This window comes from Chionomys nivalis, chromosome 13, assembly GCF_950005125.1.
Source record: "Chionomys nivalis chromosome 13, mChiNiv1.1, whole genome shotgun sequence".
NCBI classification, from domain to species: Eukaryota; Metazoa; Chordata; class Mammalia; order Rodentia; family Cricetidae; genus Chionomys; species Chionomys nivalis.
The window spans coordinates 21,665,339-21,691,645 of NC_080098.1; the positions used below are offsets into that span (position 1 = coordinate 21,665,339).

At 37.1% G+C, this 26,307-nt stretch overlaps 1 protein-coding gene across 4 annotated transcripts in view; it reads left to right on the forward strand.

Annotated features, from left to right (window-relative positions):
- Upf2 (UPF2 regulator of nonsense mediated mRNA decay) overlaps nt 1-26,307 on the forward strand; it is a 109,115-nt gene that overhangs the window by 15,577 nt on the left and 67,231 nt on the right. For all 4 annotated transcript variants that reach the window (XM_057787664.1, XM_057787665.1, XM_057787666.1 and 1 more), the window contains exons 4-8: nt 6,145-6,305; nt 7,854-8,048; nt 13,730-13,879; nt 16,383-16,486; nt 25,229-25,314. In XM_057787664.1, the coding sequence (XP_057643647.1) occupies nt 6,145-6,305; nt 7,854-8,048; nt 13,730-13,879; nt 16,383-16,486; nt 25,229-25,314 (696 nt within the window). The remainder of the gene's footprint in view (nt 1-6,144; nt 6,306-7,853; nt 8,049-13,729; nt 13,880-16,382; nt 16,487-25,228; nt 25,315-26,307) is intronic.

Below are 26,307 nucleotides of genomic sequence, written 5' to 3' on the forward strand. Positions count from 1 at the left end.
CTTGTGACATGCCACTCCGTCCTGACCAACTCAAATGCCAGCCAGAGGAAATCCTTGTTACGTTTTTGGTTAAAAAGAGGATTTGAAATAAACTCCTTGATTTTGATGGCTTGCTTTTGGTCATGTACACTTAAGAGAGATTATAATTCCAACATAATGTCCAGAATAGATCAATTTTAATTTTAGAGGTAGTCATAGTCTAGTTTTTAATAATGCAGACTGCAGAACCAGGATACTTGGATTCAGAGCCTAGACCTGTCATTTGCTCTGTATTCTCGGGCACGTTATCTCACACACTTGTGCTTCAGCATTCTTAGCCTTCAAATGGAGAAAATAGAGGTTCTACTCCTGCTGGAAATGCGGGTCATGTCGTGAACTCATATGTGGAAAAGCACTTACAGCATCCGTCACTGCATTAGTGCTTTGAAAAATATTCATTACCTAATATATTGCCAGTTTGATCTTTCTGAAAACCTGTGAATGAGTCATTGTTTTGAAAATTGTTAAACTTTTTAAACACTGAACTCTGATAGTCTTACCTCAGCTTTGCTGACTACACTCATAACTCATTTTAAAAAAGTATTTTTAAGACCATATAAAAGCAATGAGTAATTTATACAAAAATAAAAAGGAATGACAAGTCAAGTAATAAAAGTAAAAAAAATAGGAAAAGAAAAAGTATGTACTTTACTATGAGGCATAATGGGTTAATGTTTGATTCAAGAATGAATGGCTTGATATTTTCTGTTGATGTCTGTCAGAGTTATAACAGTAACATAAAAAACCCCACTGAACTGAGTGTGATAGCTCATACTTATAGTCCTAGCACTCTGGAAGCTGAGATAATCAGAGCTCTGTGAGTTTGAGGTCACTTAAGATGTTTCTAGATGGTGATCTCTCATACTGAAGAAAAGAGGTTTTACCTTTTTTGATTTTTGGAGATGGTGTCTTACCTATGCAGCCCTGAACTCATGGTGATCTGCCCTCCTCTGCCTCTCAAGTGTTGGAATTAAACACTTGAGCAGCAAGAAGTCTTTTTTGTTTTTTAAATATTTTTGTTATAGTAAGACTTAGGGCCGGGCGGTGGTGGCGCACGCCTTTAATCCCAGCACTCGGGAGGCAGAGGCAGGCGGATCTCTGTGAGTTCGAGACCAGCCTGGTCTACAAGAGCTAGTTCCAGGACAGGCTCCAAAACCACAGAGATACCCTGTCTCGAAAAACAAAAACAAAAAAAAACCAAAAAACAAACAAAAAAAGACTTAGGATTGGTTTTGTTTTCATCAGTTTTCACATCAGTGAGGAGGGTACCATTACTACCTCAGTGTTGAACAGTCATGAAAATGGAATGAGGTAATTAATAGATGTTTAACAGTGATAATTGATTGATAATTAATTGGCTAATTCCAGTCATGCCAAAAGATTGACACACTGTGGCCTACTGGCCAGATTAGGGCATTTACTAGTTTTTAGTGCCTTGTGTAAGTATGGTTTTTAGCTTTTCATCAGATGGGTTAAAAAAAAATTAAAAGATGACTAACAGTTTGTGAAATGCAAAAATTAAGTGAAATTTAGATTTCTCTGCTCTTAAGAGTTTTATAACATTAGTATAAACGCATTCGTTTCTATACTGCCTGGCAGTTACTCTTGTGCTACAGTAGCAGTGAACAGTTTTAGTGAAGAACTTGTGGTCTAGTAAACTTAGAATATTGAGTTCCTGTTTTTTTCCAGAAAAAGTTTACTGACCTCTGATTAACAGTGGTTTGAAAAGAATGGTTTAAGTTCAGCTTTGTTAATAGATGTGTTTCAAAAAAGAGCGGGTTGGTATATGATTATCATTAGATTGGTTTTGCAGTATTTTCAGTGTTAACATTCTCATGCACTTGGTTTACGAAGTCTGGTGAGGAGTGGGAGTAGAACTCAAGGTTCAGGGTTTGTCTATCATACATGAAGCCCTGGGTTCTGTCCCCAACACTTCATAGGAAAAAAAAAGGCGAGGTTTTGTTTTTTTGTTTTTAATCTTGTTTTGTTCTTAATTTCATCTTTGAACCAAGGGCCTAGTCAAAGCTAGAGCCTGAGCGCCATTCCCACCCAACACTTTTGTTAATTGATTTCTGTGCTTCAAGTCATAATAGTCTTCACTGTGTGCTGTAGATTCAGTGAGCTGTTTATTAAGAGTGTGTTAGATTAGATACCACTTTGGGTTCTGTTTGTAACAGAACTCATAATTGTACTCTTTGATACCCTGACCTGCTTACCAAGTTCTCCATGTATGATATAGTTAGAAAACAAACCAAAATCTTAGTTTTTATTTTCCTAAGAGCTCTTTTATTGAATACTTAACCTAAATACATATTTATTAGACAACTAGATAAATTAGTGTTGTCAAAGAATTTGACCGTGGTCTGGGTTTGTTGTATGCCTGTAATCCATAGCATTCAGGACACAGAGGCAGGAGGAGAATTGCTAATTCCAGACCATTGGGGTATTTTATTTAATTGAAAGCCGGCCTATACTACAAGGCCCAGTGGCCTTTCCCTCCCTTCCTCCCTCCCTCTCTTCCTTCTTTCCTCCCTCCCTCTCTTCCTTCATTCCTCCCTCCCTCCTTTCCTTCCTTCTGCACTAGGGGTTGAACCTAGGACCTCACAGGTGTTAGACAAGTGATCTACCACTTAGCTATAGCGCATCACTGAGACCCTGTCTCCATAAAACAAAACAAAACAAAACAAAACAACAAAACAATTAAGATTTGAAGGAGGATTAAGGAGTATCTCTGAAGTTACTTTTAAGGTATATATATTTTTTCTTATGTGTATTTTGCCTCCAAGTATGTATATTCACCACGTACATGCTTGGTGCCCACAGAACGAGAAGGTGTTAGAGCATCTTGAATTGTAATAACAGATAGTTGTTAGCCACCATGTGGGTGCTGGGAATCCAACTCAGGTTCTCTGGAAGAGCAGCAAATGCCCTTAACTATTGCACCATCTCTCCAGCCCCAGTTTTTATTGTATTGTATTTTATTTTATATGTATAGATGTTTTGCTTGCATGTGTGTCTGTACTACATGTGTGTCTGCACTATAATTTTAAAGTTTTAATTTGGTACCACTGGAACTGTAGAAGAACTAGAATCAGATATATGGAATTTAATTATTAATATGAATCATGTTCAGTTAATCAGTGCAAAATCCTAGGCAAGTACTTAAGTGTGAAGTTGATCCTGAAGTAGCTGTTTTCAGTTGTGGTAAAATGGTTATCACTTTACTGCTTATGTGGTAGAAATTCTTAGTATTGTATATTTTAATAGACTCAATGTATGCTCTTCAGATGACCAAAAGGTTAAAACTTGTTAAAAAAAAAATACATTTTTAGATTGTGTTCTATGTTTCCCCCACCCTGTTTTTGTCACCACCCCCCCAATACTGTAATAGTGTTATTTCTTTCTTATATATGTATGCACAGAGGTGTTCTGTGGTGCATGTGTGGTCTGAGGACAACTTGTGGAAGTTGATTCTCTTCTTTCACCATCTATATCCCAGGAATTGAACTTAGGTATTCGGACTTTGTGGCAAGCACTTTACCTTTTGATCCATCTCTCTGGCCCCAATGTTGCATGGGGTCATGTACTAAAATATCTTAGAGCCGCTATTATCCCTCCTAACAGCATTTACATGAGAGTGAACTCCAGTTTTTTTATCACTGCTGATGATAATTTGCACATTATTCTTATTATTACGTTTATGTATATATTGTGTGTGTGCAGGCGGGTGTGTGTATGTGTGTGTAAGTAGATGTATGCATGCTGCAGCGCATATCCAGTTCTCTCTAACTTTGTGGGTCCCAGAAGTAGAAGTTGAGTTGTCAGGCTCGATGGCAAGTGTGTTGGCTGATCCACTTTGACAATCCATTGTGAATATTTGAATCACTATTTGTTTTAACTAAAAACTTTTCCAAATTTGTTTTTAAAATGATTAAATATTTTAATAAGTTCATAGTAATATTAATAGTTTCCTTCATATATTTTTTTGTTTTAACTTTTAAAATCTGTGAACTTGCTGAAAGAAACTTATTTTGCTTATTACATTACTTTGAAGTAAATAATAGCAAACTTAAGACAATAGTTTTGGTCTTTATAGAGAAATGCTTTTAGCCTCAGTAATTATGGCTAAACTGTCTTGACAGAAGTTGCTAATACATTTTTAAGTCAATGAGTGAAAAATTTAAATTTATTTTAAGCATATCTCATAGTAAATTATTTTTCCCTCCACCGCTCCCTTTCTTTTTTTGGTGTTCCTATGGTTGGAATCCAGGGTATTTTGCATACTAGGGAAGTTTTCTCCCACAGAGCTATACCCCATCCCAAAATTTCTCACTGTAAACCCTAATAAGATTTGGGAAAGTAAAGAAATGGTTGATTTAGTGAATCCACACATTGATGTGCTTTTAATGGCAGCTGATACTCCAAAAATAAAAACCAATATTTGTTACACACAGAAAAGGTTTCTGTAGGTGAGTAATCTGGGATGTTTGGAGACTGTTCTGAGTAGGCGGGGAAAAGTGAGTGTAGGCATGGTTTCCACTTTATTTTCTGTGACTTTTAAGAGGTTAATGCCTCAAAAAATAAGAACTTACTTAGTTTCTAAGAATGCTCAAATGCTAAGTAATAAGCTTTACTTCTGGGAATACTTTAATTTATAATTTATAATTCATTTTTAAAAACCTGTATTGAAAATTGGGTATGATAGCACATCCCAGCACTTGGGAGCGGAGACTGCAGGATCATGGAATTGAAGGCCAGTCGTGGCGACAGTAGTGAACTTGAAACCAAACTGGGCTACACAAGACCCAGTTTCAGCCAACCTATAAACTTCTTTATGTATACAGTATTGTTTATATATACCAGCTATGTTACTATAAGAATATTTAGTGTAGAACAAATTGGATCCTTCTATATGTCTTTTTTTTTTTTTTTTTTTTGGCAGAGAAAGTGAGTATTTATTTAGTGGGTTATGGAGTGGAAAGGGGAAAGGGGGGAAGAACAGAGAGAGACAGAGAGAAAGAGAAACAGGGGTGTGGGGAGAGGAGAGGAGAAGCAACCTCTTCGGGATAGAGATGGAAAAAAAAAAACTATGTAAGTCTTACCTGTTTATATTAATATGGTAGGAATTTTGATTTATATATGTTGGTTATTTTATAATTTTGTGAAGTAGGAAGAATTATATTCTTGGGCTTCACCATGAAAGCCTAGATTTGAGTAATTGGGGTGATCAGTTACTCTTTGTCCATTGAATAAATAACCAGTACTGTAAATTAAAAACTGGCTATATTGGAGAAATGGATTTTTACAAAAGGCAAGCTTGATTTAAATCATTGCAGTTTATGGATGATCAATTCTGGCTTTGAACTTGTTGTATTTAGAAACTAACTTTTTTGAATTTTTGACTTAGGAAAGCATAGTATAACAAAATAATAACATTAGTTATTTTGCAGTAAATTGTTGGATTTTTTTTTTTTTTTTTTTTTTTTTTGGTTGTTTTTGTTGGGACAGGGTTTCTCTGTGTATAGCTCTGGCTGTCCTGGAACTTGATCTGTAGACCAGGCTGCCCTCGAACTCACAGAGATCCACCTGCTTCTGCCTCCTGAGTGCTGGGATTACAGGTGTGCACCACCACTGCCCGGCTTTTTGTTTTGTTTTTTGCAATAAATTGTTAAATATATTTTCTTATGAAATCATTGTTGAGGTTTAAGAATAATTGTTTCTTTTCATAACATGTTGCTTTTGAAAACCAGTTAGTGATTTGGAATAAATATTTTTGGTTAATCATTTGCTAAAGAGTTTCGTCCTTGTAACAGAATACTAAATATTTTGTTAATTAGTAAAGTTAAATATTATGGTAATTCTGAATACATACTTTTTAATATTTGAGTAAACTTAATTGCTTGGGTGGGCTTTTTTTTCGGTGTTTTTGTTGTTATTATTGTATTTTAGTTTTTATATATAGCCAGAGAATGTGAGATAAAAAAGAATAAGTTAGCAAAGAACATTATGTTAAATTTCTGTGGTAAGATCAGATTTTATGGACCATTTCCCATGATCATGTCTGCTTTGACAAGCTTATCAGATTATTTCATCATTTGTTTATAGGCGCATTCTGCATTCTAAAGGCGAGCTAAGTGAAGATAGGCATAAACAGTATGAGGAATTTGCTATGTCTTACCAGAAGCTGCTGGCAAATTCTCAGTCCTTAGCAGACCTTTTGGATGAAAATATGCCAGATCTTCCTCAGGACAAACCGACACCAGAAGGTAAGATATAACCCAGTGTGTGTGTGTGTGTGTGTGTGTGTGTGTGTGTGTGTGTGTGTGTGTGAGAGAGAGAGGGGGGGGGAGGAGAGAGAGAGAGAGAGAGAACACAACTTTGTGGCATTCTCTGCTTTCACTGTATGGGTTCTTGAGATTGAGCTCATGTCCTCAAGCTTGGCAGCAATATATTTGCCTATTCAGTCATCTTGCCAGGGCACAGTATCCTCTCTCAGGCACCACTTCCGCATCTGTTACACATAGCATACATGCAGGCAAAACATATACATAAAATAAATATAAAATTCGTATAGCCCTCAGAGATCCACCTCTTCTTCCTCCTGAGCACTTACATTAAAGACATGTACTTCAGTGCCAGGCTACCTTAATTTTTTAAGATGGTTTCTTGTTGGGCCTGAGCCCTTACTGATTTGGTTAGGATTACAGGTGTGTACCATCACACTAAACTTTGGTCACATGCTGCCTGATGAGATTGCTCAGTGGGTAAAAGTACTTGCGTCACAAGCCTGGCAGCCTGAATATTAGAAGAATCAGTATTTTCAAGATGACAGCTCATAAATCTACCTTAAAAGTCAAAGCAGCAAATATATATATGTTACTTATTCAATGGACTTTTTTACAAAATACATATGATTCTAGATGTTTCTATGGAAATATGCTTCTCAGAATCCCATGGAACTAGGAGAAAACTGACTTTTGGAAATTGTCTTCTGGCCTCGAACACATATTTGTCCACATACACACATAACATGTAATAATTATTATTTTAAAAAAATGCACCTCGCAGTGGTGGCGCACACCTTTAATCCCAGCACTCCTGAGGAAGATGCAGGCAGATTTGAGTTTTCTGAGTTTGAGGCCAATCTGGTCCACAGAGCAAGTTCTAGGACAGCCAGAGCTGTTGTATAGAGAAACTGTGTCTCAAAAAAGCAAAACAAAACAAAAAAGAAGGAAGGAAGGAAGGAAGGAAGGAAGGAAGGAAAGGAAGGAAGGAAAGAAAGAAAGATAGATCGATCTAAGGGATCATCACTGGCTGGAAAGATGGCTTAGCAGTTAATTAAGAACACTTACTGTTCTTCGAAAAGACAGAGGTTTGGTGCCCAGCCCCCACATTCAACATTTATAACTCCAGTTCCAGGGAATCCAGTAAACTCAAACAGACACACACTTATGCATACACATAATAAAAATAAATAAAAATTTAAAAAGTAGCCAGACATATTGGCACTAGCCTTTAATCCAACATTCAGGAGGCAGATGCAGATGGATCTCTGAGTTTAAGACTAGCCTGGTCTGCAGAGTGAACTCTAGGAAAGCTGGGGATACACAGAAAAACCCTGTCTCAAAAAACAAAACAACAACAACAAAAGTTATCACGTGTAATCTCAAGTGCTTCTTTGTTTAAAGAAATTCTAGTCAGTTGAAACAATAGAGGTTTAGTAGCTACAAAATTGAAAATAAAAAGTAAAGTGCTATGTTTACCATGCCATTTCTGAAATAATGTTATCTGCTCATGTTTTATTTTATTTGTAGAACATGGACCTGGAATCGATATATTTACACCTGGTAAACCTGGAGAATATGACTTAGAAGGTGGTATATGGGAAGATGAAGATGCTCGGAATTTTTATGAAAACCTTATTGATTTGAAAGCATTTGTTCCAGCCATTTTGTTTAAAGATAATGAAAAAAGTCAGAACAAAGATGCTAACAAAGATGATTCCAAAGGTAAACTATTTTTTCCAATGTTATTTATATTATTGTTGTGCATATTTAATGTGTGTCAAGGGTTGGTGGTAGTGCATGGAGATCAGAGAAGAATTTTCCAGTTAGTTCTCTCTGTCTTCATGTGGATTCCAGGGATCAAACTTGGTTTTCAGGCTTGCAGGGCACGTGCTTTATCCACTTAGCCATCTACCGTCCTTCCAAAGGCAAACTCTCAAGGAAACACCTGAAATTCCATATGATAGAAAAGAGCTTCAGAATGGTATATATTTAAAAGCAAACACTGGCGTGTGAGCATCAGATTAAATGAATGAAGTAATAATGAGGAACAGAGCATTAGAAGGTGATGGTTACCATGTTTGGGTTGTTGTGCAGGCCCAAGGTGACATGAAAAGTCAGAGGAGGACATTTTGTGTCCTCTTTTATTACTTTCCATGTTACCACCTATAAACAGGTTCTCTTCGTTTTTCAAGACAGAATCTCCTTTTGTAACAGTCCTGGCCATTTGGAACTTGCTCCATAGACCAGGCTGGCCTTGAATTTACAGAGATCTGCCTGCACCTGCCTCAGGAGTGTTGGGATTGAAGGCGTGGCACACCACCACCTCGTTTAGATAGGGTCTCTTACTGAATTTGAAACTGAACTGACAATCAGCAAGCCCTCCTATCTCTACTCCACGTCATTATCCTGTGTGCCCCCCACACCCACACCCATAGTGTGGAAGTTAGTGGTTTAAGTGTCCAAGTTTGTGTACTTTATGTGGATGCTGGCTATTAGAACTCATGTTTGTGCAAGTGCTCTTACCCATGGAGCTATCTTCATAGCCACTGATCATCTTTTCTGGAGCCAGTATCTTCACACTATTTTGAATTGATTTGGAAGTGTTTATTTTTAGTATCTTACAATGGAGTCATGTAAGATCTTAGAAGACAAGAGTTTCCCCCTCAAAGCATAGGTTTTGTATAGTTTTCTCTCTACATAATATTTTTTCTAGGCTAGATCTAGTCAGGTCTCTGAGAACGTTGAAAGAAATCTAAGGGCCGGGCGATGGTGGCACACGCCTTTAATCCCAGCACTCGGGAGGCAGAGGCAGGCGGATCTCTGTGAGTTCGAGACCAGCCTGGTCTACGGAGCTAGTTCCAGGACAGGCTCCAAAGCCACAGAGAAACCCTGTCTCAAAAAACCAAAAAAAAAAAAAAAAAAAAAGAAATCTAAAAGGTCTGAAACTACTAATAGAGTAGGAGGTGCTGGCCAAACCTTGTTTCTCAGATCCATCTTTATGCTGCTTTTTCAAACTATTCTGTCTTTGTGCTCCTACCTGGTTGCTGTTTAGCTGTTACTCTTTTCTTAAGAATTATTTTTACTCTCCATTTATTTATTTATTTATTTATTTGTTTATTTATTTATTTATTTATTTATTTTTCGAGACAGGGTTTCTCCTTAGCTTTTTGGTTCCTGTCCTGGAACTAGCTCTTGTAGTCCAGGCTGGCCTCGAACTCACAGAGATCCGCCTGCCTCTGCCTCCCGAGTGCTGGGATTAAAGGCGTGCGCCACCACCGTCCAGCTCTAATATATATATTTTTATGGTTCTTTTTTTTTAATTTATTAAAAATTTCCGCCTTCTCCCATCCCCCCACTCTAAGTCCTAAGAGAAGTCAGGGTGCCCTGCCCTGTGGGAAGTCCAAGGCCCTCCCCCCTCCATCCAGGTCTAGGAAGGTGTGCATCCAAACAGACTAGGCTCCCAAAAAGCCAGTACATGCAGTAGAATCAAAACCCAGTGTCATTATCATTGGCTTCTCAGTCAGCCCTCATTGTCAGCCACATTCAGAGAGTCCAGTTTGATCACATGCTTGTTCAGTCCCAGTCCAGCTGGCCTTGGTGAGCTTCCATTAGATCAGTCACACCGTCTCAGTGGGTGGACGCACCCCTCGCGGTCCTGAGTTCTTTGCTCATGTTCTCCCTCCTTCTGCTCTTCATCTGGGCCTTGGGAGCTCAGTCCAGTGCTCCAATGTGGGCCTCTGTCTCTATCTCCATCCATCGCCAGATGAAGGTTCTATGGTGATGTGCAAGATATTCAAAAAAATTTTCATTTTGACCTCAGGCAGACTCTTCAGGCAAGAGCAAAAGGTAGCCACATTCTTCACCAAAATATCACAAGTACAATCTTTAGGCAACATACTAAAATTCTTCTGTGAATCCTCTTGAGTGAGCCCCCATGGTTCATCAAATCAGCACCATTGTCTGCCATGCTCCTACTAGTCTGGCCATTAGAAAACACTTAAAATATTCAATTGCTTTTCTAATCCACAGCTTCAAAGTCCATATTACTCTAGACAAAAACATGGTCTGGTCTATCACAGCAATACTCCAGCCCCAGTACCAACTTCTGTCTTAGGGTTTTTATTGCTCTGAAAAGACGTTATGACCATGGCAACTCTTGTAAACCTCAAAGCCTGTCCCCCACAGTAACACACTTCTTCTATCAGTGCCACTCCAACAAAGCCATACTTCCCTAGTGCCACACCCTGTGGGATTGTGGGGGCCAAGTACGTTCAAACTACCACACTTTGTAATTTTGGCTGTCCTGGAAAACTCTATGTATATCAGGCTGGCCTTAAATTTAAAGAAAGCTACTTGCCTATGCCTCTGGAGTGCTGTGATTAAAGGTTGAGCCACCATATCCAGTGATAGGTTTTTTGTTTTTTGTTTGTTTGTTTATTTGTTTGTTTTTCCTGTGTAGCCTCAGCTGTTCTGGAACTCAAGATATCCAAGTGCCTCCTAGTGATAACTGTAATGGTTTAATGGCATTACCCAAGTTTGAAACCCAGTTTAAAATTGTTATCATTGTCTCAAAAACATTGCATAATTTGTCTCAGACTTACTACTTCATCATGTGTATTATACCTTGACTTTTCTATCCTAAACATTCAGTCTCTGAGTAAGCCAGTCTTGCCTTATGTAAACCTTTCAAACATTACTTATAATATGTTCACCATTGTACTCCACTTGACTTCTTCATGAATATTAGTTTAACTTCCTCAGGTAAGTTATACCTATTCTAAGCATAGGAGCCATATTTTAAAATTCAGCATTCAGTAGCTTACTGTAGTTGTGATTGTGTACTCACTAATCAGTAAATGTGTTTGTTTTCTTTTTTGTATTGGAGATTAACCTTGTGTTAATTAATAACTACAATATATTAGTAAGAAGAGGGCCTGAGGTAAACACTTTACCACTGAGCTATAACCCTGTGCAGTAAATCCTTTTGTAAAATAAAACAGATACTTCTTCCTTTCTTTTTTCTCCATATGTGTACACATGTGGCAGTCAGAGGACTACTCCTGAGAGTCATTCTCTTCTTTCCACAGTGTTGGCTCCAGGGGTCAAAATCAGATTGGCTTGGTAGCAAGTACCTTTCCCTGCCGAGCCCTATTTCCAACCTATAAATACTCTTTTGATAGCCAGATATTAGTAAATATGGAGGGGTAAATACATGCTATGTATGGGAAGTGGCTTTTATGTTTATTACAGTCAAGTTGTATCTCTATTGTTTAGAACAATATGTAGCTGAATAGTAGGAATTTGGCAAATAATTGCTGAATAAAGAAATGAGTGAGCCGGGTGGTGATGGCACACACCTTTAATCCCAGCACTCGGGAGGCAGAGGCAGGCGGATCTCCGTGAGTTTGAGGCCAACCTGGTCTACAAGAGCTAGTTCTAGGGCAGGAACCAAAAACTACGAAGAAACCTTGTCTCGAAAAATCAAAAAAAAAAAAAAAAAAAAAAGAAATGAGTGAGTGTGGTCTCTCAAAAGCTTTCTGTAGAGCTTTTTTATATCTTTGGTATAACATTGACTATCATAATGTGAAACATTTCTTCCTTCATTGCAGAATTTAAAGGATAATAGAAGACATGAAAGTGATAATATTTTAGGTGGTTTGAATTTAAAAGCAATTTTTATTCATTTTGTATATATGACTTTGGATATATAAGCATAAAGGTTTTAGCTTGAGTTCTTAAATTTTATTTTATTGAAACAGCATCTTTCTCTGTAGCCCTGAATGGCCTAGAACATTATCCCAGACTAGTCTTGAACATTCATTAATTAGCCTTCCTGCCTCAGTCTCCTTAGTGCTGGTGTTACAGGAATGAGAAAGCACACATTCTCTTTCTTATTCTCTCTCTTTCACTTAATAGATTTTTTTTAAATCTCAAGGAGATAAAGGCTAGAATGATGAACTCATATTTACCTGTTACTCAACTTCTACAGATATCAACATTTTGCCAATTTTGTTGAAGTAAGGTTTGGTTCTATTTTATTTATTTCTAGCCATTTTCCTTTGTTAAGTTCATTTGTTTCCTCTAACCTCCTTCCTGATTATTTCTTCTTTGCCTTTAGTCTTTCTAATTTGTTTAATATATTGCTACTAAGTTAATTTTCATATCAAATTATATTTCAGTGTTACCTCCTGCATAACCCAAGAAAGATCATACTGCATATAGAAATAAAAAAGAGGAGACAGGAGAGATACCTCAGTGGTTAAGAGCACTGGCTGTTTTTCCAGAGGACCCAGGCAGGTTTGATTCCCAGCACCCACAGAGCAGCTTATAGTCATCTCTAACTCCAATTCCATGGGATCTGACCCCTCTTCTGGTCTCCACAGACATACATTTAGGTAGCACATCCATACAAATAAAGGAAAATTTAAAGGGGGAGTGGAGAGAGAGAGAGAGAGGAGAGAGAGAGCGCGAGCGAGAGCTGGGGGATGGATAGACCTGAATTTATCTTGGAGTTTGAGGGCTTTCTTATGAGATTATACTAAGGAACTTTATCTCCTATCTTTAACTATCTTTAACATAGATCCTGGTAACATGTTAGCTAGCTAGCTAGCCTGCTTCCATACCTCCCTTTCCTTTCTTCCTTGTTTTTTTTTCCTTTCCTCTTTCCAGTGAACAAGTATAGAAATGAAGAAGTTGGGTAGCTTATTCCAGTGGTCACTAGGAGTACAGATGGTCATACATATTTACATACAAGCCAAACACTTACACACATAAAATAAAATTTTAAAACCATTAAGAAAACAACAGAATTGAAAAGATTCATGTTTTATGGATCAATAAGCTTAATCTATTTTATAAAAATCTCTATTTAGTTTTCATTCAGATCGTATACCTAAGGTTTTAGACAAGTCATATAAACTTCTTAAACTTTATCTAATTTTTTGGGGGAGCAGGCATAAAAATTTTAGAGAAGTTACATAGATTTTGTGAATCTTTAATATTTTTGTAGTAGGATTTACATGATTTGTTTTTTGTTTTTCTATGTCGGGAATTTTGCCTGCATGTATATCTGTGTTCCACATGCATGCCTAGAGCCCTTGAAGAACAGAAAAGGTGTTGTACCCATTGGGACTATTGTTACAGACAGTTGTGAACTGCCTTGTGGATGCTGGGAATCAAACTTAGGTCCTCTGGAAGAGCAGCCAGTGTTCTTTAGCTGCAGTGTTCTTTAGCAGTGTTCTCTAGCCCTGTACAGTATTTTGAACTGATTTGAATTCAAATATATTTGTTGTTTGTTTTTATATATTTTAATTATTTTTACTGTATTGAACCCAAGGCCCCCTGCATGCTAGGCAAATATTCTGCAATTATACCCCAGTTTCTTATTCTTTGTTTTTAAACAGAGGCAAAAGAACCAAAAGATAATAAGGAGGCTTCAAGTCCTGATGACTTGGAACTTGAGTTGGAGAATCTAGAGATTAATGATGATACACTGGAGTTAGAAGGTGGAGATGAAGCTGAAGACCTTACAAAGAAACTCCTTGATGAACAAGGTAAAAGCCTAGTTTTTATTTTTTGTTATTTTTCACACAAACCTCTTAATGAAAAATATGGATCTTTTATTTTTAATCCCTCATTGTTTTCTTAATGTTTTTTATTTATTTTTTTTTTTATTTTATGTGTATGAGTGTTTGGCAGGTATGTATATATGTGCACCATTTGTGTTCCTGTGCCCATGGAATTCAAAAGAAGGCATCAGATTCCCTGAAATTGGAGTTAGGGAAAGTTATGAACCATTGTCTGAGTGATGGGAACAGTACCCCAGTCCTTTGCAAGAGTAATAAGTATTCTTAACCACTGTGCCATTCTCCAGCCCCAATTGGGTTTCTAATTATCTTTTCTGTTTTCTTGACTTAGTTACTAAGAGAATTTGATATAAGTTAGAATCTTAATATTATATGACTATTGGCTTTACTGACCATGTGTATTTCAAATATTTTAATTATAAAGATGTTAAAATATTTCTCAATACTTTCCCAACAATGTGCTAACATTGTTCTGAATATATTTGTGTGTGTGTGTGTGTGTGTGTGTGTGTGTGGTGGATTTCCATCTATATGGAAATCAGGTGACAACCTAGAGTGTTGGCACTTACTTTTCACCTTCTTCTAAACAGGGTCTCTTTTTTTTTTCCCTGCCTCCTTTGCCAGCTACCAGGCCTCTGAGCTTATGGGGATTCTCCTATCTTCATCTCCCAACCTCCCATAGGAACAGAGGGATTACAGATCTGTGTTACAGTGTCTGTCAAACTCAGGCCAATTACACTGAGTTATTCCCCCGCCCTAAATATTCTAATTCTAGTATAGTTGTTATTAGGATTTGCCATAAACATGTTTGAAAGTTACCTTAAAAATGTTGAGATAGAAATGACTAGATTTCATTGTTTAGTGTTAATTTTATCTATCTCTTAAATTGAGTAGTTTTCTATTTAGTAATAAGTATACTTATTCTTTTCTAAATAGTTATCTTTATTTCTTTGTACATGTGTGTATCCATGTGAATGTATGCTGTATATGTGTGCAGGTGTCCACAGAGGCTAGATTAGAACTGGAATTATAGGCAAGTGTGAACTATCTAATATGCCTGCTGGGAAATGAATTCTTGTCCTCTAGAAGAGCAACAAGTGCTAACTTCTGAGCCATCTTTCCACTCCGTGCTAGGATTTTTAATTACAACAATACCTTCTATCAGTATTTATTTTGTCTGTTTGCTTCATAGTTTTATAGAGCAAATTTGTTTTTCTATATCAGCAAGAAGAGGCATGGACGTGGCTAATAAATTCCTTAGGTTTAAATCATACTAGCTCATGACATCAAAGAGTTTCTTTGGCTGGCTATGTATAAATATCACAGAAGGGCTTTAGTTCTATGCTGTGCTTATACAGTTTGTTCAACAGCTGATAGTGTGCTGTGCTTTGGCAGCAACCACCCCCAAAATTACACAGAATGAGGAACCTTAGTTCTTTATCAGCAAAAGTTGATGGGGATATTAATTGCAGAATGTGAGAAAATAAATGTCAGGAAGATAAAACTACTAGATTTACTGTAAAGCTATATGAATGTTTTGAATAGATTTTTAAAAAAGTTTTGTGTATGTTTATGTAATAGGAGGGGCGGGCTGCATCTTTCTGCCTGGCTAGCTTAACCCCCAAAATAATCACACAGAAATTGTATTAATTAAATTACTGCCTGGCCCGTTATTTCTAGCCTCTTATTGGCTAACTCTCACATGTTGATTAACCCATTTCTATTAAATCTGTGTATCACCATGTGACTGTGGCTTACGGGCAAGATTCTAACTTACATCCATCTCAGGCCAGAGATTCATGGCGTCTGCCTGTCTCTGCTTTCTTCCTCCCAGAATTCAGTTCTGTCCTCCCCGCCTATCTAAGTTCTGCCCTATCAAAAGGCCAAGGCAGTTTCTTTATTCAACCAATGAAAGCAACACAAATACAGAAGGACCTCCTACACCATGTTTAGGGTAAAAGTTGTTTATAATTAGTATCTGAAATATTATAGTGACTTGATACTATGATTTTAGGGATATCTCCAATATCCTTAGCCCTCTATAAATACTTTACAGAATGGTTTTTTTTCTGGTCTGGAGAGAGAGCTCAGTGGTAAAGAACACTTGTTGCATAACTATAAGGACCAACGTTTGGATCCCAGAACCCATATAATAAGGGGGACATTGTCTTCATTATGCTTACCACCCCAGTACTCTGAGGAGCAAAGATAAGAGTATCATTGGCACTTGCTGGGTGTCAGCCTAGCCAAGAGGCAGAAGTTCTAGACTTAAGAAGAAACTGGACACGTGACTCCCCTCCACCCTTCTGACCTTTGCACAGGCATGCACATTTGCACATATACATGTGCATACATGTACCATACAAACTTATCTTCTTCATGGTTTATTTTTCAGATCACTAATAATTGGATGATTTTGTTCTTACAGTCTCTATTTTTTTAACCTATCCTCAAACTAATTTTATATTAGAACAAGAAGATGAAGAAGCCAGCACTGGATCTCACCTCAAACTCATAGTAGATGCTTTCCTCCAGCAGTTGCCTAACTGTGTCAACCGAGATCTAATTGACAAGGTATGTTTTTAATGAACTTTTCATTTAATTAAATTTGATAATTTTTAAAAAATTAAAATTATATCATTTCCATCTATTCCCTCTCCTTCCTCCAACTCCTCTTATGTTGCCATCTCCCATGCTCTCACGTTCCTGGCCTTCTCTTTGTTTCTGTTAAATATATATGTATGCATAAATACAAAATAAAGTTAGGGGGCTTCTTCCAGGGATGGGGACTGCTTCTCCTGCTCTCACCACCCCTTAGTTGCCTGTAGTTCTTAGAAGGGTTTTCTTATCCTTATATAGTTTAACAAAAACATATAGATCTTGAAGAGTCTAACACTGTCAAATATCAGTATTATTAGGCTGTGGCAATTATACAGTGAACCATTTTATTTTCAGAGGGAGTCTTTTGTGGAAGTAAATATAGGTAAAATTGGAGCTAGTTATACATTCTTTGTTTAGAAGTAGAAGTAACTCCAGATTCCTGTTGGTCTGATACCTTTCCCCTTCACATAGGGACCTTCAGTTTTAGAGAAGAATGTGCTGTGTAGATTTCTGATGGCACCCAAGGCCACCAATGTCTTCATAATATTCAGAGTGCCCCACCTTTTACTGTTTTGGTGTTTGCAGACCTGGTGGTGAGGAATGTCCTAGTATTGTATGTATATAAATGAAGGAGTTAGCACCATTTTATTCTTCATGCCTATAAATTTTAACTTTTAAAATGTTAACTTTCATTTAATATCAGTACTAGTTCTATAAAATGAATGCTTTTATTGCATTTCAATTTTAGAGTATACTTTCATATGTATATATGTTTTCCTTTTATAAAACAATTTGTTATATTTTTTATGTGCTTAGTTTTTCCTATATGATTGTCTGTGTAAGGGTGTCAATTCCCCTGGAAGTGCAGTTATAGACAGTTTTGAGCTGCCATGTGGGTGCTAAGAATTGAAACTGGGTCCTTTGAAAGATCTGCCAGTGTTTTTAGCCTCTGAGCCATCATTCCAGCCCCATTTTTCTTTTAAATCATCACATACTTGTTTTATTTTGTAAGACTACAGTCAAGAAATGCCCCACAGTTATTCCCACAAACCAGTCTGATAGAGGCAATGCCTCACAGAAATCTGCCTACCTCTGCCTCCCGAATGCTGGGATTAAAGGTTTGTGCCACCACTGCCCAGCTTGATACAGTTTTAGATTCCACATTGTAACTACCTTTATTTAAGTAACTATTTCATGTCAAATTTTGGTATGGTATAAGAGAAAAGTAATTGCAGAAAAAGCAATTATAGAAGTCCCACATGGTGGTGCAACCCTATCATCAAGAGACAGGTAGGATTGAGTGTTAGAAGAGTCTGGGCTGTATATGTATTGCTTTATAGTAAAACCCTGTCTCAAAAGAAAAGAAAAATAATTGTGATAACTGAGGTTTCTTTTTGGTTTTGTTTGTTTTTGCATTTAGACACAGGGTTTCTTTGTGTAGCCTTGGCTGTCCCAGAACTTGCCCTGTAGACAAGGCTATCCTCAGAATCAGAAATGTGCTTGCCTCTGCCTTCTGAGTACTGGGATTAAAGGCATGCACCACCACCACCTAATGTAGTCCAACTGCTTTTTAAAACAGTATCTACCATTTTTCACTACTTTATTTTTATAAATTGTAGGGTTTTTTCTTTTTTACGCTTAAGATATTTACTAAAAACCAGACAGTGGTGGCACACACCTTTAGTCCCAGCCAAGGAAGAGGTGGATGAATCTCTGTGAGTTTGAGGCTAGCCTGGTCTACAAAGTGAGTTCCAGGACAGTCAAAGCTATTATATAGAGACACCTTGTCTTGCCACCCCCTAAATTATTAAAAGACTTATTTTTATTTTTAAGTGAATTTATTTTTAGAAACTTCTCTTTGTTTCTCATACAGTAATTGGCATTAAATGTTGCCTATACAAAAAGGTGGTGATGAGTCATGTCTTTAATCCCAGCTCTGGGGAGACAGAAGCAAGCCAATCTCTTGAGTTTTGAGGCCAGCTTGGTTTACAGAGAAAGTTCCAGGACAACCATAGCTAAACAGAGAAACCCTGTCTTCAAAACAAAACAAAACAAAAAAAAAACAAAAAACAAAAAGAAAATGTCTTTGAAGTTCTGAATAATTTTTTAGTGTAAAGTATTTGTCATAGAAAATGTGTATAACTACTAATGACTTCCTTTTTACTTTTAAATCAAATTTATTAATCTTTCTCCTTTTTTTCCTCATAGTGCTTAGAAGAGCCCTTTCTAGAGACCCATAGTTACATAATTGTCATTTCTAGGTTTTCTTCAAATGATTTAGAGACATTTTTGTTACTTTTTATGTGATTGAACACATTCTAAATTGAATATTCTCTAGGGTCAGTATAGTTTTCAAAAAGTTAGTAATTGTAGCATTTATCTCTGCAATCCTTTTTTTTTAACAGTAGTGAAGTACCACTTTTGTCCAAAGTATTTGCAATGTGATGAATATTAATATTTTAAGCAGACTGTCTAGAGAATGCTCATTGATACAGAGAGGAAGCATTCTTCCTAATGCGAGATACTTTTCTACTCTAGTTAGAGTTAATACCGACAGGTTTATTGGCAATAATCTTATAAAATTTATTCCAGATATCTGATGTTACAGACTTTAGTTCTGTAAGTTATGCATGATCCTTTGTGTGTAGCTGGCATAAACCCTATTATCTTATCTCTTAATTGCTTCTGTTATTTTTTTCTTTCACCAAGACCTATATAAGTCTTCTGTAAATGCATCCAGTAAATAAAAACATAAACTGAGACAAAAGCTGTACATTCTTAAAATTGCCATATTTCTCATGCAAGATACAGGTCTTGAGCTTCCTTATAATGACTTTCCATTGGAATGGGCATTGAACTGGTCACCTGTTTATACTGTGAACAATCTCTACTCAGTTGCACTGAGTAAGTTCTATAATCTATAGGGCAGATGGCAACTGTTTTCAATGTCTTACCTACACCACTACACACAGCAATCATAGCTGCCATGGTTCCTTGCCTTTTTCATTTCTCTAATAGCTTCCTCCACAGGTCCCTTTTATCTTTGACATTTAGAAGATTACTTGGAGAAAAATATATACCTCAATGAAAACAATAAAAAAAAAATGACTGAATCTGTCCCCAAAAGATACATTATTTCTCTGTAATTCCAGAGTGAGAACAGTATCTTGACATGGCTGCTTACTTCCACTCTGTATTTTGGTGCTAGCATAAAGCTGCAGTGGAGAAGCTCAACAGTATTGTATATTAGTTACATAATTACTACAGCTCTCAAGCTGTAGTTCCCTAGTTCTCAACTTGGTATTAGAGCCATTTCCAGTAAATTCTGGGTTAGCTTTCTGAGAGCCAGATAGATGAATAACACTTTCCTTTGGACCATTGCTTCTTCTTGAGAAGAATTTCTTCCATAGTTGCTGTCAAAGAACCGAATGACTGAAGAGTTTTGGAAAAGTGGCAATTAGGCAGAAAGGTTTAAGAGTTTCTAAAATGTAATTCAATAATTTTATGAAGGTACAATTAAACTGTATATTTAACCACAAAAACTTATGAAGCTCAAGTTTTTCTTATGGATCTAAGTCTGTGCTTTCATTTTACAGATGTGAATGTAAGAGGCTCTCAAGATTACAAATACCTGAATTTTATGTGTTGTGTTATGTGTTTATATTAATTCATCCATGGCTTTGAAATGTGGTTTCGGGGCTCCTTCCCCTTGTTATAGAGCTTAATATGTACTGGCAAGATAAAAATACTTGGTTTGTCACTGATTTTTGTGCTGTCACCAATTAGAATTCCTTACAGGTTCTAAATATCAGTTCTTCCATTCTTGACAGACTAAAGAAATAGGTCTTTCAGAAACATTTTCTGTTCTATCTTTTTATTTTGTATGCAGTGTGGACACACAAGTGCCATGGCATGCATGTGGAAGTCAGAGACAAACTTTGGAAATTGATTTCTCTCCTTCCATGTGGGTCCAGGGTTTGATCTCAGATCTCAGATGAGACTCGGCATCAATGAGCCACCTTTTCAGCCCTAGTTTTATTTTTCAACTCTCAAATGACAAGGATGAAGGACACTGGGGGACCCATGTACCATTCATATGTAATGAACTGTTGTAAGGAAGCCACTTGTTGGTTCCCAGCTGCTCAGCCCCGAAATAATCACACAGAAACTATATTATTTAAAACACTGCTTAGGCCATTAGCTCTAGCTTTTTATTGACTAACTCTTACATATTAATTTAACCCATCTCCATTAATCTTTGTATTGCATTCAGTTTAGTTTTTCCCGCATACCTAAGTTCTGCCCTATCAATAGGCCAAGGCAGTTTCTTTTTTCACCAATGGTGTTCACAGTGTCCAGACCCACATCAATGAACATTGTAAAATTATTTGTGTATGTATGATGTCATTGACTATGAATGTTTTCCTAGTGTTTTGTTTGTTTGTTTTTGTTTTTGTTTTCTTTGAGACAGGGTTTCTTTGTGTAACAGCCCTAGCTGACCTGGGGGAACTAGATATTGTAGACCAGGCTGGCCTCGAATTCACAGAGATCCACGTGCCTCTGCCTCCCAAGGGCTGGGATTAAAGGCATGCACTATCTAGGTTTTAATTCCCCTAGCCATAAATATAAGGGAATAAATGAGTTCTTTAAAAGATTATTTTAGGCTGGCGGTGGTGGCGCATGCCTTTAATCCCAACACTTGGGAGGCAGAGGCAGGCGGATTTCTGTGAGTTCGAGGCCAGCCTGGTCTACGAAAGCTATCTCCCTGACAGGCTCCAAAGCTACAGAGAAACCCTGTCTCGAAAAACTAAATGATTTATTTTTTTGTTTTATGTGCCATATGGGTGCTGAGAATTGAATCCAGTTCAATTCTGGAAGAGCAGTTATCTGGAAGAATAGCCAGTGCTCTCAACCACTAAGCCATCTGTCCAGTCCCATAAATCAGTTATTATCTCAATCAGAATTGTTTTATTTCAATAGTTTTTCTTTTTAGATTTAGTTTTAGTTTTATATTGTGTAAGTGTTATGTTTGCTGGTACCCACAGTAACCAGGAGTGGGAGTCAGATCTCCTGTATCTGGAGTTACAAGCAGTTGTTAATGATGCAGAATGGGTCCTGAGAATGAAACTTGAGTGCTCTGAGTTTTTGTTGTTGTTTTGTTTTTTTAATGTTATTTTGAGACAGGTTTCTCTGGGTAACTCTGGCTGTTCTGGAACTCTTTGTAGACCAGGCTTCTCTAACTCAGGGATCTGCCTGCAGAGTGCTGGGATTAAAGACATTTGTACATTGCTACCACCACCACCCAGCACTTGGAACTTGGGTACTCTCAAAGAGCAGGAAGTGCTCTTAGCCACTGAGCCATCTGGAAAGTCCAGCCCTTAGTAGTTTCTGTTTTGTTTTGTTTTTTTAAACATTTACTTATTATGTATAGATACCTTTGTCATGTACTTATTTGGTGATTGGAGTTGGTTTACTTCTATAGTGTGGATTCTGGGGATGAGGCTCAGGTTAGGCGTGATGACAAGTGACTTTACCCTCAGATCCTTTGGCTGGTGTATATAATAATGAGAAAAGTTTTAAGTTTTCTTGATTCTGGCAACCATTCTAATCTTCTTTTTAAAATTCTCTTTTCCTTTTTTTAGGGTTTACTTATTTTTATGTTATCTGTCATCTTTTACCCATATATATATATATATATGTGTGTGTGTGTGTGTGTGTGTATATATATATATATATATTTGTGCACCATGTGTGTGCCTGGTGCCCACAGAGGCCAGAAGAGGGTGTCAAATGCTCAGAATGGAGTTACAGATAGTTATAAGCCTCCTTATTGGTGCTAGGAATTGAACCCAGGTCTTCTGAAAGAGCAACCAGTGTTTTTAATTGCTGAGCTAGCTCATCTTTTTTGTTGTTGTTTCCTGTAGTTTCTTTAATCTTTCTTAAGTATATAAAAGACATATTTGTGTTCTCTAGTTACTTCTAAAATCTCCTGATGGAAAAATATGCCCAGACATGGGTCGCTCACTGTCAGCTCAAATGCATTGTGAGCCTTCTTGGTTCATATGTTGTCTCCTTCACAGCAGGTGAATCACTGTTGTGAATATTCATTCATAAACAATTCACTTTCGACTTTTTAATTTTTCTCATAGCTTATAATTATATGTATACCATTTATCCCAAAGTAAGAATTTTCTTTTTTTGCTTTTTGTTTTTTTGTTTTTTTTGTTTTTCGAGACAGGGATTCTCTGTAGCTTTTGGAACCTATCCTGGAACTAGCTCTTATAGACCAGGCTGCCCTCGAACTCACAGAGATCCCACCTGCTTCTGCCTCCCCGAGTGCTGGGATTAAAGGTGTGCGCCACCACCGCCCTAGTAAGAATTTTTTTTTTTTTTCGTTTTTTTTTTTTTGGTTTTTTGAGACAGAGTTTCTCTGTGGTTTTGGAGCCTGTCCTGGAACTAACTCTTGTAGACCAGGCTGGTCTCGAACTCACAGAGATCCACCTGCCTCTGCCTCCCAAGTAAGAATTTTCTTAAGTGATTTCTGTGAGAATGCCATTCATTTTTCCCTCCATGAATTTGATGATCAGAAAATTTATCTTTGTGTAAGGTAAAACATTGGTTATTGAGTTTGTATTTTATTTACTTGAGCATTTGAAACAAGTTTTCAAAAAGCTGCTTAATGAGTTGTCATACAACAAAGAAATACAACTAACCTTACTTGATTCTCATTTATCCTTATATGGCAGACACTGACTGGCTGGAATTTTCACTACCCTGTCTCTGTCTCTTAAGTATAGAGGTGTGTGCCACCATGCCTGGATTCTTGTTTTTAAAGATATCTTCAAATATATTAATTCTTGTAGTTTATTCGAGTGTTATTTTTTTCATTTCACATAAACCCTGTGTGTACTAGATGTTGACATTCTGTACTTAGCTTCAGATATGTGGAACATTAAAATTTTTGTTATATTTATTTAGTGTGTGTCTGTGTGTGAGTGTGTATCAGAGAAAGACGGAGAGGGAGAGGGGGGAAGAGTGCGAGCGAGCCCATACTGCTCCAGGGAGTTTTTGAGGATGGTTTATGGGAGTTTATTCTTTTTCACTGTATATTAGGTCCAGGGGATTAAACTCAGGTTATCAGGCTTAGCAGAAAGTGCCTTATCCTTTTGAGCTATCTTGCCAGCCCCCCAAGTAGAACACTTTAACACAACGTTCTATGTGTGTTTACCTAAGTGGCCTTTGATAATTAAGGTAAGAAAAGTCTTAGCTGGGCAGTGGGTGGTACACAACTTTAATCCCAGCAGTTAGGAGGCAGAGGCAGGCAGATCTCTGAGTTTGAGGACAGCGAGGGCTACCCAAGGAAAGTCTTTATTGCCTTGTCTATTTTTCTTACATTCATTTAGATATATAACAGAAGGTAAGTATAGACATCCCTCTCTCGGCTGGTTTCACCTCTGTAGATTCAGCCAACCATAGGTAGTAAATATTTTTCTTGTGTGTGGAAAAAAAAATGCATCTTTCCTGAACACATACACTTTTTTAGGTTGAAATTATCTATATTTTTAAAGCATTTACGTTGTGTTACTGTCAGTAATCTGTAGATGATTTAAAGTATATGGGAAGATGTGCCTAAGTTACATGCAAACACTATGCTTTTACATACGCAACTTGAGCACCTGTAAATTTGCATATTTTGGGAGATTTCTGGAACCAATTTCCTTATGGATACTCAGGGACAGTGGTGCCTGCTAACTAATGTTTCTGTTTTTCCAAGAACTTTCTAGAATGTAAGTCTTTTCTTATCTTTTTATGCTTATGTTGGATTTAAGACAGCAATAGTCTGTTTGCTTCCTAAAAACTGTGTTTTGGTTGTTCTTATCAGCACTAGTAGCTATCTTTACTTACACTAAATATCCCAGGGCCTCCCACATGCTAAGCAAGCACTCTGCCATGGAATTGCAGCATAAGTTCCTTATCCTGTCGTGTGGTGGTGATGCACACCTTTAATCCCAGCACTCAGGAGGCAGAAGCAGGTGGATCTCTGTGAGTTTGAGACCAGCCTGGTATGCAGAGCAAGTTCCAGGACAGCCAGAGATACACAGAGAAACCCTGTCTCGAGAAAACAAACAAACAAATAAATAGACAGACAAAAAATGACTACTTATCCTCATACTGATTTACTTGGTTTTAGACACAGATTGAACTTTTAAAGTTACTTGTACTTTAATCTCATGGTAGATTTTTAAAGCTACCTTTAAGTTATATTCCCAATACAAAGTTGCATTTTTGTTAAAAGTAGGAAATATATATTTTGTTTTTTGTTTTTGTTTTTGTTTTTTTTTTTTGATGGGGGCAGTTTGAGACCGATTTCTCTTTAGCTTTGGAACCTGTCTTGGAACTAGCTCTTATAGACCAGGCTGGCCCTGATCTCACAGAGATCCTCCTGCCTCTGCCTCCCAAGTGCTGGGATTAAAGGCGTGCGCCATCACTACCCAGCTAGGAGATACTTATTTTTAGACTTGTAGATAGAAAGGACTTTAGGGCTTTATGATCTTGTAGTTTGGGATGTGCTTATTGTTTATAATACTAGTGTCTTAAAAACTATTTTGGAATGTTTAAGAACAATTAAAACATTGGCTTAGGGTTTTTACTTTTAGTAGCTATGCTAAGGATTTTTTTTATATATACAAAATAAAAATGTTCTTTTTCCTTTAGGCAGCTATGGATTTTTGCATGAACATGAACACAAAGGCAAACAGGAAGAAGTTGGTACGAGCCCTCTTCATAGTTCCTAGACAAAGGTCAGTATTTGGAACAGAAATTTGTTGGTAGTGTTGTAAGATCAAACATTCTTACTATTTCTTTAAAATGATCACTTGACTTAGTTTTCTTAGTTCAGTACGTGCTATTATTATTAGCATGTTCCTAGGACTTTTATTAATTTTTGTCTTGTTTTGCTTTCTTCTACATGCTACTTTAAGAGAAAATATTTAATAAGAATAACTTGGTGCATATGGTGCTGTATACTGTAATTCCAGCACTCAGGAGGAGGCTGAAGCACATGGATCTAGTATTTGAGGACAGCCTAAGCTATGCAGTTGAGGCTTTTACCTCAAAAAACAAAACAGGCTGGGATTGGCGGTTTATGCCTTTAATCCTAGCACACTAAGGCTGAAGCAGGTAGGTCTCTATGAGTTCATGGCCATCCTTGTCTGTATAGTGAGCTGCACACCAACCAAGGCTACATAGTACAATCCTGTCTTAAAACAAAACCCCCAAAATGAAACAAACCAGGTGTGATGGTATACACCTTTGATTTCAGCAAAAATTATGTGACAGAGGCAGGCAAACCTCTGTGAGGAGGCAGAGGCAGGAAGTTCAGTTTAACAATAGCCTGGTCTATGTAGTGAATTCCAGGATAGCCAGGGCTATGTAGAGAGGTCCTCTCTTAAAACAGAAACAAGCAAAACAAAAAACAAACCCTAAATAATAAACCCAGTAATGCTAGAAGCAGTTGGTTCGTTAGTTTATATTTTTCCTCTCTGAGGAAAAACAACATAAATTATATAGGTTTTTTTGAGAAGGATTTATATTTTGTATAGATATGAGAGTAATTTAGTATATGTAATTCTTAAGCTTAAATGGAAATTTTCAAGTTGTTTGAATTTTAATGTTAGGGAAGAGATAAATCTGCCTAGAAATTTCACTCAGTAAAATTGAAGGCTACAGTAATGATGGTGGTAACTCAAGATACCCAATTACATAACACAGAGAGAATTTTGATGCTCTGTTAT